General features: G+C 33.5%; 1 protein-coding gene across 2 annotated transcripts in view; it reads left to right on the plus strand.

Annotated features, from left to right (window-relative positions):
- Window positions 1-15111, plus strand: part of ERGIC2 (ERGIC and golgi 2) — a 41355-nt gene that overhangs the window by 21050 nt on the left and 5194 nt on the right. For both annotated transcript variants that reach the window (XM_058743215.1, XM_058743214.1), the window contains 6 exons: window positions 221-261; window positions 3923-4024; window positions 4951-5046; window positions 10420-10475; window positions 11350-11448; window positions 15005-15102. In XM_058743215.1, the coding sequence (XP_058599198.1) occupies window positions 221-261; window positions 3923-4024; window positions 4951-5046; window positions 10420-10475; window positions 11350-11448; window positions 15005-15102 (492 nt within the window). The remainder of the gene's footprint in view (window positions 1-220; window positions 262-3922; window positions 4025-4950; window positions 5047-10419; window positions 10476-11349; window positions 11449-15004; window positions 15103-15111) is intronic.

Here is a 15111-nt window from a genome sequence, read left to right on the forward strand (position 1 = left end):
AAATATTTGTGATCAGTAAAATTTCTTTATATTGGTTTTGAGTAAGAATATTATAGATTATATTTTTTCACTTACAGAAGATTAAATGTAAATCATGAATACTTGTTTTTATCAGTATTATAAATTTGTTACTTGCTCAAAGAAATTTTTTTTTTTAAATTATGATATAAAAGCCAAGAGAAATTGACAGTGCTAGTGATTATGTTTTCCTTTATTTCAGGTAATATTTGATCTTTCACCACAGCAAAAAGAGTGGCAGAGGTAATAAGTGAATTAAAGTATTGTGGTCCATGAAATCTGGATCAAATTTTCTCTATTTTGTCCATTTTGAATTATTCATAGATTTAACATTTTTCTGGGCAGTTTTAGGGGTGAAATATTAACAGAATATAATATTTAATCTTTATAATTTCAAAAATATTGTCAAATTATAGGAGAGTTTTGTATAATGTTTTCTCTAGTGTACTTTGAATCATAAGTACATTTTAGTTTTCATTTAAAATTTTATTAAGTATTTAAAAATTTATAAGGCAATATGTGATCATTTAAAATTCAATTTGAATATAAAGGATATGAAGTAAAGGGTATATATTAAAAGTAAAAGCCTCTTCATTATTACTCTTAGTGCTGCTGACTAGCAGTTATAACTAGAGTTAAATTTCTTTTGTAGCCTAGAAATTTTCTGTTAATTTACAATTTTCTGTATGTTTGCATATTTGCTTATGTTTTATTTTTCCCATTACAAATGGTATCTTTCTATACATTCATTCTAGAACTTGCTTTTTTCTACCTAGCCTGGTATTTTGGACATCTTCCCATTTCACTACATATAGCATTCTGATAAACTATAGTTCTTATTTAATTTGATTTTTATCACTGGGCATTTAGATTATTTGCAGGATTCTAATATTAAAAACAATGCTCAATGAAAATTCTTGAACCTAATTCCTTATATACTGGTGTGAATATGTGTAAGTGTGTGTAAGTGTATAGAAATGGAATTTCTCTTTCAGAGGATATTTAATTAACATACTGATAAGTTCTTACACAAAGAAAAAAATTTGTAACTATGTGAGATGATGGTTGTTAACTTATGGGGTGATCGTTTTGCAAAACAGAAATATGTCAAATCGTATATTGTACACTTTAAACTTATACAATGTGATATGTCAAGTGTATCTCAATAAAACTGTGAAAAAATACATTTTGATAGGTGATGCCAAAATATCTTTACTTACACTTCAAAACTGATAGTATTTGTTTCTACACAACCTCACCAATAGTGGGTATAACCAAGGCTTTTTTACTTTTGCCAATTCTGTGGGTGAAAATAGTATTATGCTTTTTTTAAATTAACATTTCTTTATGAATGAATCACTTGAATATCTTTATGGATTTTTTTTCCTGTTGTATTTCTTTTTGTGTGAAACTGCTCATTCATGCCCTATGCCCATTTTGCTTGGTTGTTGGTTTTTTTTTTCTTGATAATTTTAAATAGTCCTTTGTATATTAAAGAAAGTAGTCCTTTGTTATAAATGGTTCCCCCACCCCTACTCCCATGTAGTGCTGTTTTTTTTTTTTTTCTTTTTTTTCTTTTTTGTTTCCAGGGCTTACAAAGGCTCTACCTAATTTAAGATTATTGCCAAAACAAAAAAACAAAAACCCTTTTTCCCATTTTTTTTTCCTTTTTTTTCTTTCTAAGTACATTTCAAAGGCATTTCTCTTTTAATTTCCAGTTTTGCCATTTGGGGAGATTTTAAAATTGAGGTTGAAATCAAATGTAGTTGTCTCTGGGCTTGTAGCGCTTTTAGTAGAAAGCCATCCAGAGATGAAAGACATTACTTTAATCCAGAACTATTAAAGTGAGAAGCCTCCTTTCACATGGAATTTTATTCAGTGTTCAAGACACTGTGTTTTTACTATTAAAATGATGGCTGTTTTCCATAACAGGTTTTTTTTTTTTCATATCTTCATATATGGAATATAAGCTTAGATATTGGTATATTTGAGACAAAAGTTACACACAGAGTTTGCTGTCTTCAACCTCTTTTTCCATTGCTCAGCACTGAAATTGGACTCTGGAAATACAAGACACACATCAAATAAGAAACTTTCAGTTTCTGGTAGCATTAGATCCAAAGATTTTGTCTTGAGACGTGTGAATCTGAAGATGGGATCTGGTTGTTGAATCTTCGTAGATTATCAATTCTGCTTCTAAACAAATATTCTAGAATGGACTAGAGATACCGAAGGACTAACATCCTGAATAATGTACATATTAAATGGTTCTTTACCTTTAGAGTTTGCTGAAAGAGATGAAGTTTTCTTTCAGTTGGTATTCTGCTTTTTAAAAATATTTAAGATCCCAGTTAGTCTCTCTCCTGTAGCAGTAAATAAATCTCAAACCCTAGACATAGCCTTTCTGATTTCTGCTTTTTAGTTCTAGATTTAAGATTTATTTTGAACTAAATTTACAGTGTAAAAATGAATTGTTATTTTAAATAGACCTATTTTACCAGTGTTTTTAGTGAATGGTGCGTAAATATTTGATCTTTCACTTGCACTTCTAAAAAATGTTTATCATTATGGTGGGGAGTGAAATATTAGATTTAGGTTTGCTTCCTTTTATAAGGGTCTATATTTCTTTATAATTTTCCCCAAGTTTTATATAGGTAGATAAACTTTTTTTAAAAACACTTTACTTTTTAGAGTAGCTTTAGATTCACAGCAAAATTGAGCGAAAAGTAACAGAATTCCTAAATATCCACTGCCCCCCCCCACCCCCCGTGCACAGCCTTCACCATTATCAATACCTAGCACTACAGCGGTACATTCCTTACAATCTGTGAACCTGTATGGATGCATCATTATCACCCAAAGTCCATAGTTTACTCTTGGTGTTCTACATTCTATGAATTTTGACAAATGTATAATGACATATGTCTACCATTATAGTATCTACAGAATAGTTTTAGTGCCCTAAAAATCCTCTGTGTTTTGTCTGTTCGTCCCTCTGTGTGTAATTTTTGTACTTGGTGAGTTTGAACTTTAAACAGATGATTTTGGATTTTAGTTATCTGAAGACATAGAGTTAAAGGAGGTAAAATAGGATTATATTTAAAGATACAGACTTATTGCTAAACGTGGTAGGAAATAACATGGCCCAATGGTAGAAGTGTTAGAGGGAGAGAAAGCTGTTATTCTTAGTTTTGTTGTTCAGAATAAATAATTTTATAAGTTACTGTCAACATAAATTTGTAAAAAAAAAAAAAATCTTGAACTAATTTGTTCTATGGGGCTAGGTATATTTAAAAAGAAAATCTAAGTATGGGTTCTCAAATGGATACTTTGTTTTATAGTTTTATGCCTTATATGCTAATATTCTTTTAAAAAATTACAGGTAGAGTATAATATTTTGCTCAGAATGGTCTTATACCATTTTTCTTTGGAAAAAGAGACACCATAATGGCCTATTTTGTAATGAGAATTAGATGCTTGTGGTATGGGTTTATACCCCAGTAATCTCCCACTTAAGTCCACCAAATCTGTTGTACTTGTCTTATTCTTTGTACCTGTCACACTGTATTCAGTACCCGACAAAAGGTAAGAATTTTGTAACAGCTGCATGCAAGCGTGAAAAAGGAGTTTAGATACTCAGGTGAGGAGAAGCTCCTTCTTAGTGACTCTGACTGCACATCTATTATTCACTCCATCAGCTATTAAACTTAGCTGCCCTACCTCATTTTTCCTTCTTTTAAGGAAATGACCAAAGAAAATTTGGTACTTTATTTTAGAATAAAGTCTTGTAGTAATAAATATATGGGTTAAGTAAGTCAGCTAACCATTGTTATTTTAAAAAAGTGTTAGCTTTCTTGTATTCCTAGGTGTATTTGTAACCGTTGCTTGTTGATGTTGTATGTAGGATGCTGCAGCTGATTCAGAGCAGACTCCAAGAAGAACATTCACTTCAAGATGTCATATTTAAAAGTGCTTTTAAAAGTGTTTCAACAGCACTTCCACCAAGGTGAGATGTCATTTTTAAATGTACAACTATTTATTAGGAATTGACTATGACAAAGTTTGAGTATTGGTTTAGTTCCTGAATCTCATATTTCTTAGAGAAGATGTAATCATTCTGTATGATGATTTCTTTTTACTCTTAAATTTATAGCCTGTGATATTGATCATCCTGATCACAAATAATATTATTTCCTTTTCATTTAATTTTTCTCTTATGTGTGTATGGCATACTTCCATATAAAATTATATTAGGTTTTAAGAACAAATTAATTGCATTTGCCATTATTTTATGAGGATGTAGAAACTTTGGTTAGGAGTTTGTGTTTTTATTTCACTTTTTTTTCTCTTTTTTAGGTTACAACAGGTGATATTTAGAAATGCTATAATCATGAAAATGATCATTTAAATTTAAAACTATACAGAGGTTTGACATTTGCTTAGGAAGATGTCATTGTTTGAACTTGGATGGCATGCCTTCCCTCATTCTTACTTCCATCTTTCTCTGTCCCCTACAGTGCCAGAAACAGCTGACAAAAGTATGTTTTTATTGGACTAATTCTTTTAATCTTTCTTCTCTTACTGGCCTTAGTCCTGTGGTCAAATGTGAAGAACCATGGAACGAATATATGTGTGTGTGTGTGTGTGTGTGTGTGTGTGTGTGTGTATGTATATATGTATATATATACATACATATACATATATACATACATACATGTATATATATATGTAATTGTTTTTCTACTTTGTAGATGTATGAGTTTTTATAAATGTGTAGACTTCAAAAAACTGCTGTTGTACTTTTGACATTTAAATCATTACCTAAAAATTGATTTCTAGGGATTCTTTTCCCCATCTACAAAGTGTTCCTTCCACAGGACGGTGACTGTGTTGAGTGTGCCATAAGTAATCCTTCCTCTCATGTTGTAACAGGGAAGATGATTCATCACAGCCTCCAGATGCTTGCAGAATTCATGGTCATCTCTATGTCAATAAAGTAGCGGGGAATTTTCACATAACTGTGGGCAAGTATGTTCTTTTAACTTACTGAAAATACTTTAGACAAGTTGGCAGCTTGGTTTAAAAGTAAATTCTTTGCTAATCAAATAACATAACTACTAAAGGACTGTTTACAATGTTGTGTATCTGCATTTTTGATATTTTGAAACTTACATTCAGGGCTTCAATCTCAGGATAGAGAAGACTACTAACTTTATTTATTTAAAATTTTTTTTTAATGTTTATTTATTAAAAAAATTTTTAACATTCATTTTTGAAAGTGAGACAGAATGTGAACAGGGGAGGGTCAGAGAGAGAGGGAGACACAGAATCTGAAGCAGGTTCTAGTCTCTGAGCTGTTAGCACAGAGCCTGTTGAGGGGCTTGAACTCACAGACTGCGAGATCATGACCTGAGCTGAAGTTGGACCAAGCTTTACCGACTGAGCCACGCAGGCACCCCAGTGTTTATTCAATTTTTTTTTTTTAATTTTATTTTTTAAATTTTTTAATGTTTATTTTGAGAGAGAGAGCACGCATGAGTGGGGGAGGGGGCAGAGAGAGAGGGAGACACAGAATCCAAAGCAGGCTCCAGGCTCCGAGCTATCAGCACAGAGCCCAACGTGGGGCTCAAACCCACAAATAGCAAGATGATGACCTGAGCCCAAGTTGGACACTCAACAGACTGAGCCACCCAGGTGCCCCTATTTATTTTTTTAATGTTTATTTTTGAGAGAGAGCGTGAGTGAGTGCGTGTGTGTGTGCACGTGCACATGAGCAGGGAAGGGGCAGAGAGAGAGGGAGACAGAGGATCTGAAGTGGGCTCTGTGCTGACAGCAGAGAGCCTGATGTGGGGCTCGAATCCACAAACTGTGAGATCATTACCTGAGCCGAAGTCGGACGCTCAACCAACTGAGTCACCCAGGTGCCCCAAGAAGACTACTAACTTTAAAAACTACTTCAAAACAAAAGTAAAACAGTCATGTTATAGTTTATAAATTAAATGAGCTGTAAGTGGATATGGATGAAAACCTTCTACTTGCCAAGTATTAGTAGCCAGGAAGCTCTTACGTAGACATTTTGTTAATTTGTTCATGTTGGATGGCATTAGGTTTTTGTTTTGTTTTTCCTTCTGATGATCATCATCAAAATGCAATCCCTGATGAATTTGAGGCAAGTATTTTTATGTAGTTAGAAATTAGTAGTGCCTAAGATAAAGTATGTAGAAGTTAAGAAAAATATCAGACCACCTGTCTTCATGAACAGCACCAGTATAGATAATCTCATATGATATAAACACTTGGTAAAGTTCTTAATAAATAGATTCTCTGGCTCTCTCCCTGCCTCCCTCCCTCTCATTCTCCTTCCTTCCATCTAGAGTTGTAGAGCTGAACAGTTCTTCATTATAAAAGACATTTTTTGAGTACTTGCTGTGTGCATAGTACCATGCTAGATACTAAGGATAAAAACCATAAAAAAGAAAGAGAGAAAGTGTTTTTGCCTTTATGGTGCTGACATTCTGTGAGAGAATCCAAACTTTGAACAGTGAATTACACTAATAAATACTTAATTATAGTTGTATTGAAGCTGTAGAAGTATGGCCGATAAGAAACTACATAACAGGGTGCTTGACTTACCCTGCACATGAGCAGAGGCTTTATTGAGGAAAACCTTTGAACACTAGTGAATGATTAGGAATTTTATATATAAAGGAGAAAGGGCATCCAGACTGAGGGAAAGGCCATAAAGCAGGAAAAAACGTTGCTAGAGATTTTTTTGTTATATGTGGAGATAAATAGAATAAGTCTTTTATGCAGTATTATTTCAGTGTTTACAATGATGAGATCAGACATTTGTCTTTCTTGTCCCATTCTTCTTGACATTTATGTTTTGTTGTTTTCTTACTGTTGCCAGGATTGATTCTGTAGCTGGGAACCTTAGAATTTCTTAGTATAGTGCAGACAATAGATAATAGCTGGCTCAAAGAAATTGAGGTTTTATTGCTCACATGGATACAAACAATATCCTACTCCCAAACTAACTGAAAGAGAAAGAGGGTAACTTTGACTAATATTTTATGAGCCTCTATATCATGGCCTTGTTTCCAAATTTCACTTCTCTCTCCATGTGATAATTCATGCCATGAATAAGGGAGGCCAGATGGGAAAGTATTTGGTTTGTATCTTACCCTTATCTCCGGGATATCTTATGAAATCCACTCCTAATATTTGGTATTAGGTTTACCAAGTTCAATATTGATCTTTTTGAAGATCTCATTTTATCTTCTCAGATAGAATATCATCATTCTCAACTGTAATATAAAGGAGAAATAAAAAGAACATGATTTGTAACACGATAATATGTATTTCGATATGCAAATGTTTGAGCCTGAATACATTAGATAAGGTAATGAAGTAGGCAGAGGCTTACCACTTACATGTAGAATCATCAGGTATATATCAGTTGCGTATGCAGAATGAAACAGATGTATTGGCTGTTCAAATACCACGAATGCTATTTCTGTTGATTCTGAAATAGGGAACAACTCTGTAATCCTGCAAATAAAACAAAGTAAAATATTTTCTCCATTTCCTAGGAAATTTAGTATGTATTGAAACTACAACAAAGTACTTTGTGTAGCTAAATGGAGTTAAGTTCTAGACTCAGATCATTATTCATAGGTTTTTCACCTTTATGAATGCTGCTTAGAGTGTTTGGAAGTCATGCAAGATGTGGGACAGTATTTTTCTGTGTGACACTGTCCCTGCATTGCAGGATGCCTTGCTTCCCTAGCTGCTGTCCAATAAATGCCAGTAGTGACTCCTCCCTGACAACTGTGGCAGCCAAAAATGCCTCCTCCCAGCCTTCCAGTTTTCAAAACAATCTTTCCTTCACTGAAAATCACATGGAACAATATATTGTAACACATGAAAAATATATGAAATTCAGATTTGACTGTCCAAAAACAAAGTTTTACTAGAACACAGTCATGCTTCCCTGTTTACATATGGCTACTTTCACACTACGAGGACTGAATAATTGTGGCAAAGGCTGTACATGACTCATCACTTTGTGCTGCTACTCGGTGTGCACTACAAATTATAACAAGTTATGACACTTATAGCTTGACAGCATTATAGATGCCCTGTGTATTGCTGTCCTCCAGCATTTTATTTATTTATTGTGTTACTCTGTCAGAAAAGAAAAAGAAATACGGGTTTCAGATATACTTTTAAGGCACAATGGAGTGTGGATTATTTTATCAAATTTGACCTCAGAATAGGATGTTTATTATGCAGTGACACTATAGCTGTGCTATGAGGATACAGGACACTTCAGTAATAGCAGACTAAGCACTCATAACAACATCACTAACTCTTGGGAAAAATAAAAATTTAAAAGGGAATATCTAAACACAAGTAGAATTTCTTCGTAAGAATAGAAAATGAAACTGAGGACTGCCACCACATTAAGTTTAAACGTGACTAATTGGTTAGCTAATGCTAAGGAAAGAAAGCCACTTACTGGCAGGCTGATGGAATTGTGTGTGTGTGCACCAATCAAAGAAAGGCATCTGGGGAAAATAGACTGACTTTGGATGGTTAGCCTTTTGGTGGGAAAAGTGCTTAAGCAACTGAGGACCTTGAGAGCAGTAGCCAATAGTCAGTTAAAAAGCAAGGCAGGTGATACTGAGTGTGTTTCCTTGACTGTTGAGTGAACAGGAGTTACTAATACTGTTTGTTGATTTTTTTTGAGGAGTCGATGTGAGTTTGAAACGATTGAAGAATTATTTGTCTGTGAATAGCCTGCATGGAACAACTATAGATAAAAAGATTTTTAAAGAAATTGAGAGAACATCAGTGTGTTGCTGGTAGTAAATATGTATGAAGCAGAAAAAGGCTTACGTATATAAATTTTCAAAGCCTGTGAAAATGTAAGGTGTTTAAAGCCTGTAGTTCTATCTACTGTATCAGCAGCAGTACTTCACAGAAAATATTTGAATTGAGCATGTATTATTGAAGTGATAGTGTTGATGGTGAACTTCATTTGCTCTCATGGACTTAAATATCATCATTTTCATGAACTTGTCAGAAGGAAAAGCTAAATGGTACAACTTGCCTTGCTACATAACAGCTCGACAGCTTAGTGATCAAGATTTTGTGTGTGTATGATTTTGGAACTCAGGGCCAAGATTGAAATTTTTCTGAATAAGGACACTTGCCACCCATTATTATTGAGCACTGAATAGCTTTGGAAGTTAAGTTTTGTGCAGACTGGATAATGTTTCTCAATGAGGTTAGCCTAAAATTTTAAGCAAAAGCAGTGTTTATATATGAAACTCATATTGTGGTAAAGTTATTTCAGCGATAGGTAATGTCAAATGATTTTAAGTGGTTTTCCTTGCTTCCCATGCTTTGACAGCCTGCACTGTCAAAAGTTAAAACAAGAAACGAGATCTCCATTCTTATACTTGTATATATTTTGCAACCTCAAACTATAGTTCCTGAAGTGTTTCAGACCTTGATGCAGGTGCAAAGGAAATTTACATGTTTCAAAATCCATTTAACCGTGTACTTAAGGAAATTCCACCTTAAAATGCAAGTGATCAATCTGTGTTATGCAATGACATGCCGGAAGGAAATACCAAGAGAAGAATGTAAGAGAGTTCTATCCAAGCAATGAATATACTCAATTAAAAGATATGCTCATAGCTTAATATTTTCAAAGATAAAACATATAACATTTCATTATAGATCATCATAACACATAAATCTTTGTGATCAATTTTGAAAATAGGGAACCCTAACTCTCAACCCTAGTTAAGGAAAGGTTATCTCCCAGCAAAAATACCTGAACTACAAAAAAAAGTACTCAGTTATTACTATTACATTTTAAATGTCAGGGTACCCAGGTGGCTCAGTCGGGTAAGCGTCCAATTCTTGATTTCGGCTCAGGTCATGATCCCAGGGTTGTGGGATCAAGTGCTATGTCCGGCTTCATGCAGGGCGTGGAGTCTACTTAAGATTCTCTCTCCCCCCCCCCCATACCTCTCCCCCATCCCTCCCCATTCACACACCCTCGCTTATTCTCTCTCAACAAATCATTAAGAAAAGGTCGCGAAAAATTTTCTTTCCTCTTGTGTAACTAGTACATATATTTTCAGTGTTGCATCTTGGCCCACAAAGCCTAAAATACTTACTGTCTGGCACTTCACAGAAACAGTGTGCCAGCCCCCAGTTTTTTGCATGGCTGAGATGAGTAGACTTAGCTGTTTAAATCATAGGACAAACATGTTTTTATTATATATTAATAAAATTATATAACTGAGGAAAGATCCCCTTTCTGATTTTAATTAGTTGTATATTTAAATATTACGACTTTAATCTTTTTTTTCTTCCTTTCAGGGCAATTCCACATCCCCGAGGTCATGCACACTTGGCAGCACTTGTCAACCATGACTGTGAGCAGTTTCCTAAATTTTTTCCGTGAAGATGTCATTGAAAAGTGTTGTGTGTGGGTTTTTTTCTTGTGTTTTGTTCTGAGTGCAGATGCAAGGAGTGTTTTAAAAGTGGGCTTTTGTCGAAACAGATGTCCAAAGGAGAAAATAAATGATTAATTTATTGACTCTAATTGATTTTCTCATGTCTTTAAATTACCTGTGTTTCTACTTATTTATAGCTCAGAAGTTGCTGGGGTTAGGGAGTAGAGCCTTAGTGCGCGTTCTATCACTTGGTACACATTTCTGCTAATTTTTAGGGATAATGAAGGGAATGTGTTTGAAGTTTATTTCAATATATAAACGTACATCTGGACACGTGTATACATATAAAGTATTCAAGTTTTTTGTAATAATTGTCATAAAACTTAGTTTTTAAAATCTGTTTTAGAGAACAAAACCAAGTAATAAATTCCATAAAAAGTCAGTTTGTCACATTTAGCAATGGTGTGCATTAAAAATATATCTGATTGGTTTCAGTATTTGGCTACATGGACATCATTCCATTTGTTCTAACAACACACTCCTATCACTATATAAAGATTTGGACCAGGAAAGACTCATTATTATTATCTTTGGTTATGAAGATTAGATGTAATATTTCATAGATGTAATTATGAAATTTAAGATACAGCATTTTATCAGAATGTACTTACCATTATACATTTAATTCCACATATTTGTAGTCTCTCAAAATAATGTGATTTTAAATACTATATTATTATACCTGCAGATTGAGATAATTTTATTTGAGGTTAGATAGGAATGTGAACCAATCTGTAATATGTGGTTTTGAATAATTTAATTTCTGTACTTAATTTTGTTTTATTCCTCTTAGCTTACAACTTTTCTCACAGAATAGATCATTTGTCTTTTGGAGAGCTTGTTCCAGGAATTATTAATCCTTTGGATGGAACTGAAAAAGTTGCTGTAGACCGTAAGTATTTAATGATTACTATTGGAATTTGCATGTAGGAATTGTTTTTATAACTTTAATATTAACCCATTTTTAATAATTCTCTTTAACCCCCTTGTAATAAACAGATAAATCTTTAAGTGGATTAAGTGATTGATAATTTTCTCTGGTAAGGTGTGTAAGAGAGAATTTGTCTGTTAAAAAATGAACCATAAGAACAAAATAAGAAATTAGAGTAACAAGTAAGTAGGAAAAAGAGTTGAATTTAAAAGCTCTCTAAATATATGAAAGGTGAATGTGCTAATAGGGCATAACTCCTAATAGGGCACTAAAGAAAGAATAAGAACCAATGAAAGTTTCAACATTATAAGGAATGTTTTCTTAGTATAGGTTCAGAGTTCTAAAATGCATATTTACCATTATAGAAACCTCCTTGGGGAATTTTACGAACATCAGAAACGTATAGTTATTCTAGAATAGTTTGGTTATTAACACAGTGAGAAGTAGTACATTATAGCATAGATCCCTTTTATTACTGTTTTAACCTTCTGTTCCACTTAAAATTTCATTTTATCCAAATATGGATGGATTATTTTTTTTCTTTTTTTTGGATGGATTATTTTCTTAATTTTATAACAAGTAATCAATCTTGTGTTTCTTGAAGGTTTTTGGTTGCCTTTCCTCTACTGAAATAGTCCTACCTTATGACATGCCCCACCTATAGGACCTTTTAAGGACATGTAAAGCTTCTTGTGCTACTAGGAATTCTAGCCTTTGCAAAACTCTAATTAAGGATTTCATTTTTTATTAATTCAAATAGATTTATTAATATCATTTTCAGTATTTTACTCTTGTAGCATAGTGTTGTAATCAGATGCATCAAAGATGGTTTACTTAGAATCCTGGCTTACATTCCTGAGTATTTTATGTTTGTATGGAAATGCTTCACTTAAGGAAACTTGAGTGTACTAAATTTGGAAATGTGTGAGTAGAAACATTCTGAGAATTAAAAGCTTTATTCAATATATAATCTCCTCTTTATGTGTATGTTCATTGTATACAGAAATACACTATATGTTACTTATGAGATGATCATTTGAAAACATGTTGGTTAATACTTGGTTGCAGGATGCTAAAATGAATTTGAATTTTTGTACAGAATCAGTTCTAAACAGATTAATTTTCAAAGGCTGTTTTTGAGTTTATTCCTAAATTCACAAAGACGAAGAGACTTTTAGAGTTATGTTTTAAAATGCCACCAGATGAGTGTCGGTAGGTTACTCAAAGCTTTAAAGCAGGTGTGCACTTCTCCTTATTAATATGTGTTCTATTGGGCTTTGTTTCCCAAAAAGAAAAAAGAATTAGCATTACAAATGTGTTGTGTCAGGTAACCATTCCCTGGATGTTTCCCAGAAGTTGTGAGGGGATCACTTAGTACTTACATCTTGAATGCTGTACCAATTTGGACAGACCCATAACCTTTGGAACAATTTGTGACCTGCAACAAAATGTCATTCGACAGTATCTGCCTCTCCACCCCACCCTCACCCCCAAACCTAGCCATTAAGTTATCTAACCAATTTATAGCCTTTTCTTGAATTAACAGTGGCACCTACGTCTTCAGTAGTTCTCTGGCCACAGCTTCAATGCTTTCTATTTTTTCCTGTCACATTTCTTTGACCCTTTTGGTTATTATTCATTGTGCTTCACTCCTCACAGGTGATACAATTCCCTTTGTCCTCCATTTTTTTTCCCAAAGTAATTATCCTACCCACGTGTGTAGCACCTATAAGTTATTGCTTCACCGCTCTCAATTTCACCTTTTTTTCATTAATATGTAATACTTGAATACCTTTTTCTCTTAGCACTTTGAGCTCACTACCTCTGTTTACAACACAATAGAGTTTATTTGTAAAAACCTCAAAACTAAGCACAGGTGAAGCAATTCATCTTACATCAAAGGATGAAACTGAAGACCACCCACAATTAATAAGCCATCTATTGGTGGTGGACAGAGTTGACACTCTTCTTCCCTAATCTTATCTGTGATAATACACTAAAGTCTATTATGTTGGGGTTAATAATAGAGGAACTAGTCAAACACTGTTCATGTTTTTGAGAGTTATAGTCATACAGGTGGTAGGTAAGTAAGTGAAGTTGAAACAGGTTTTATTTTATTTTGTCAGAAACTTGTTTAATATTCGTGTTTGAAGACACTCTTACTGTTAACCTCTCTCTCCTATCTACAGTTTACCCTTCCCTCCCCTATTCTGAATTACACTGAGATAAGAGACAGAGAAATTGGATTGATGGAAATAAAAATTCATTAATGTTGAGCAAAAGAAGATAGACACACAGAAGTGCATATTGTGTACTCGCATTTATATGAAATTCTAGAATAGGCAAAACTAATCTGTGATGACAGAAGGTAGATTAGTGGTTGGCCTAGGGTCAGAGGTACAGGGTATTGACTGCAAAGGGGTATGGAGGAACTTTTTGAGGTGGTAAAAATATTTTCTATTTTGACTGTGGTGGGCAGAGACATTTGTCAAAATTTATCAGACCATATATTTAAAATTGGTGTATTTTATTCCTGTACAGTTTCTATAGACAGTTATTATCATGTAATGTGAAGTACATCTATTTTCATGTCAAATGTAAGGAGGCCCTATTACTTATCTAATTGAAACTCTAGATAGATACTTCTAATTCTAAATTTTCTATAAGATAGACCTGGAAAATTAACCTGTTTTGTATTCTGTGAACTGTTACCTGTTTAAGGTTAATTAATAATTGATAACCTACTGGTATTGATGATTTGTATTAAACTTAGAAATGCCTAAAGGCTATATAAATTTGATCCTTTTGATTATGCAAGAACCATAGACCACCATAGAGTAGGTTCTTTAGTTATTTTCCTCCTGTATCAATTCTTTGTATATATCCAAAGGCTGGCTAAATTGGTTTATTTATATATCTTAAGATATTAGTAAAAACTGAAAATATGTCTTGTGGTAGTTATACTATTATAACTTTATTCTCACTAGTTTCTTTACTGTAAAGAAATGCTACTTTTACTTTTCATATTTGATAAAAGGATAATGTTATAAAGGATATCTAATGACTAGTTCATTTTTTTAACATTTTTGTTTTTGACAAAGAAAGAGAGACAGAGTGTGAGTGGGGGAAGGGCAGAGGTAGAGGGAGAGAGAGAATCTTAAGTAGGCTTCATGCCCAGCGCAGAGCCTGACTCGGGGCTTGATGTCAAGACTGTGAAATCATGACCTGAGCCCAAAATTAATAAGAGTCAGACCCTTAACTGAGCCACCCAGGCGCCCCATGTTTTTTAACAACTAATAGATGTGTATACATGACTGTTTTATGCTTATTGAGAACTTGTTTACCAAGTATGAGTATATTGCTTTCGTTGATTCTTTAAAAAATTTTTTTTTGTTAAACACTATCATAAGTAGCATTAAATTTCAAGGTCAATGTGTATAATAGAAGGAGGGTGTATTTGGCAGTAGTATTGTTGCTATTGGATTGATGAAAAAAACACATTTTGTTTTTATTCTAGACAACCAGATGTTCCAATATTTTATTACAGTTGTGCCAACAAAACTACATACATATAAAATTTCAGCAGACACCCATCAGTTTTCTGTTACAGAAAGGGTAAGTTGA

The sequence above is a fragment of the Neofelis nebulosa genome, chromosome 8 (genome assembly GCF_028018385.1).
Source record: "Neofelis nebulosa isolate mNeoNeb1 chromosome 8, mNeoNeb1.pri, whole genome shotgun sequence".
Lineage (NCBI taxonomy): Eukaryota > Metazoa > Chordata > Mammalia > Carnivora > Felidae > Neofelis > Neofelis nebulosa.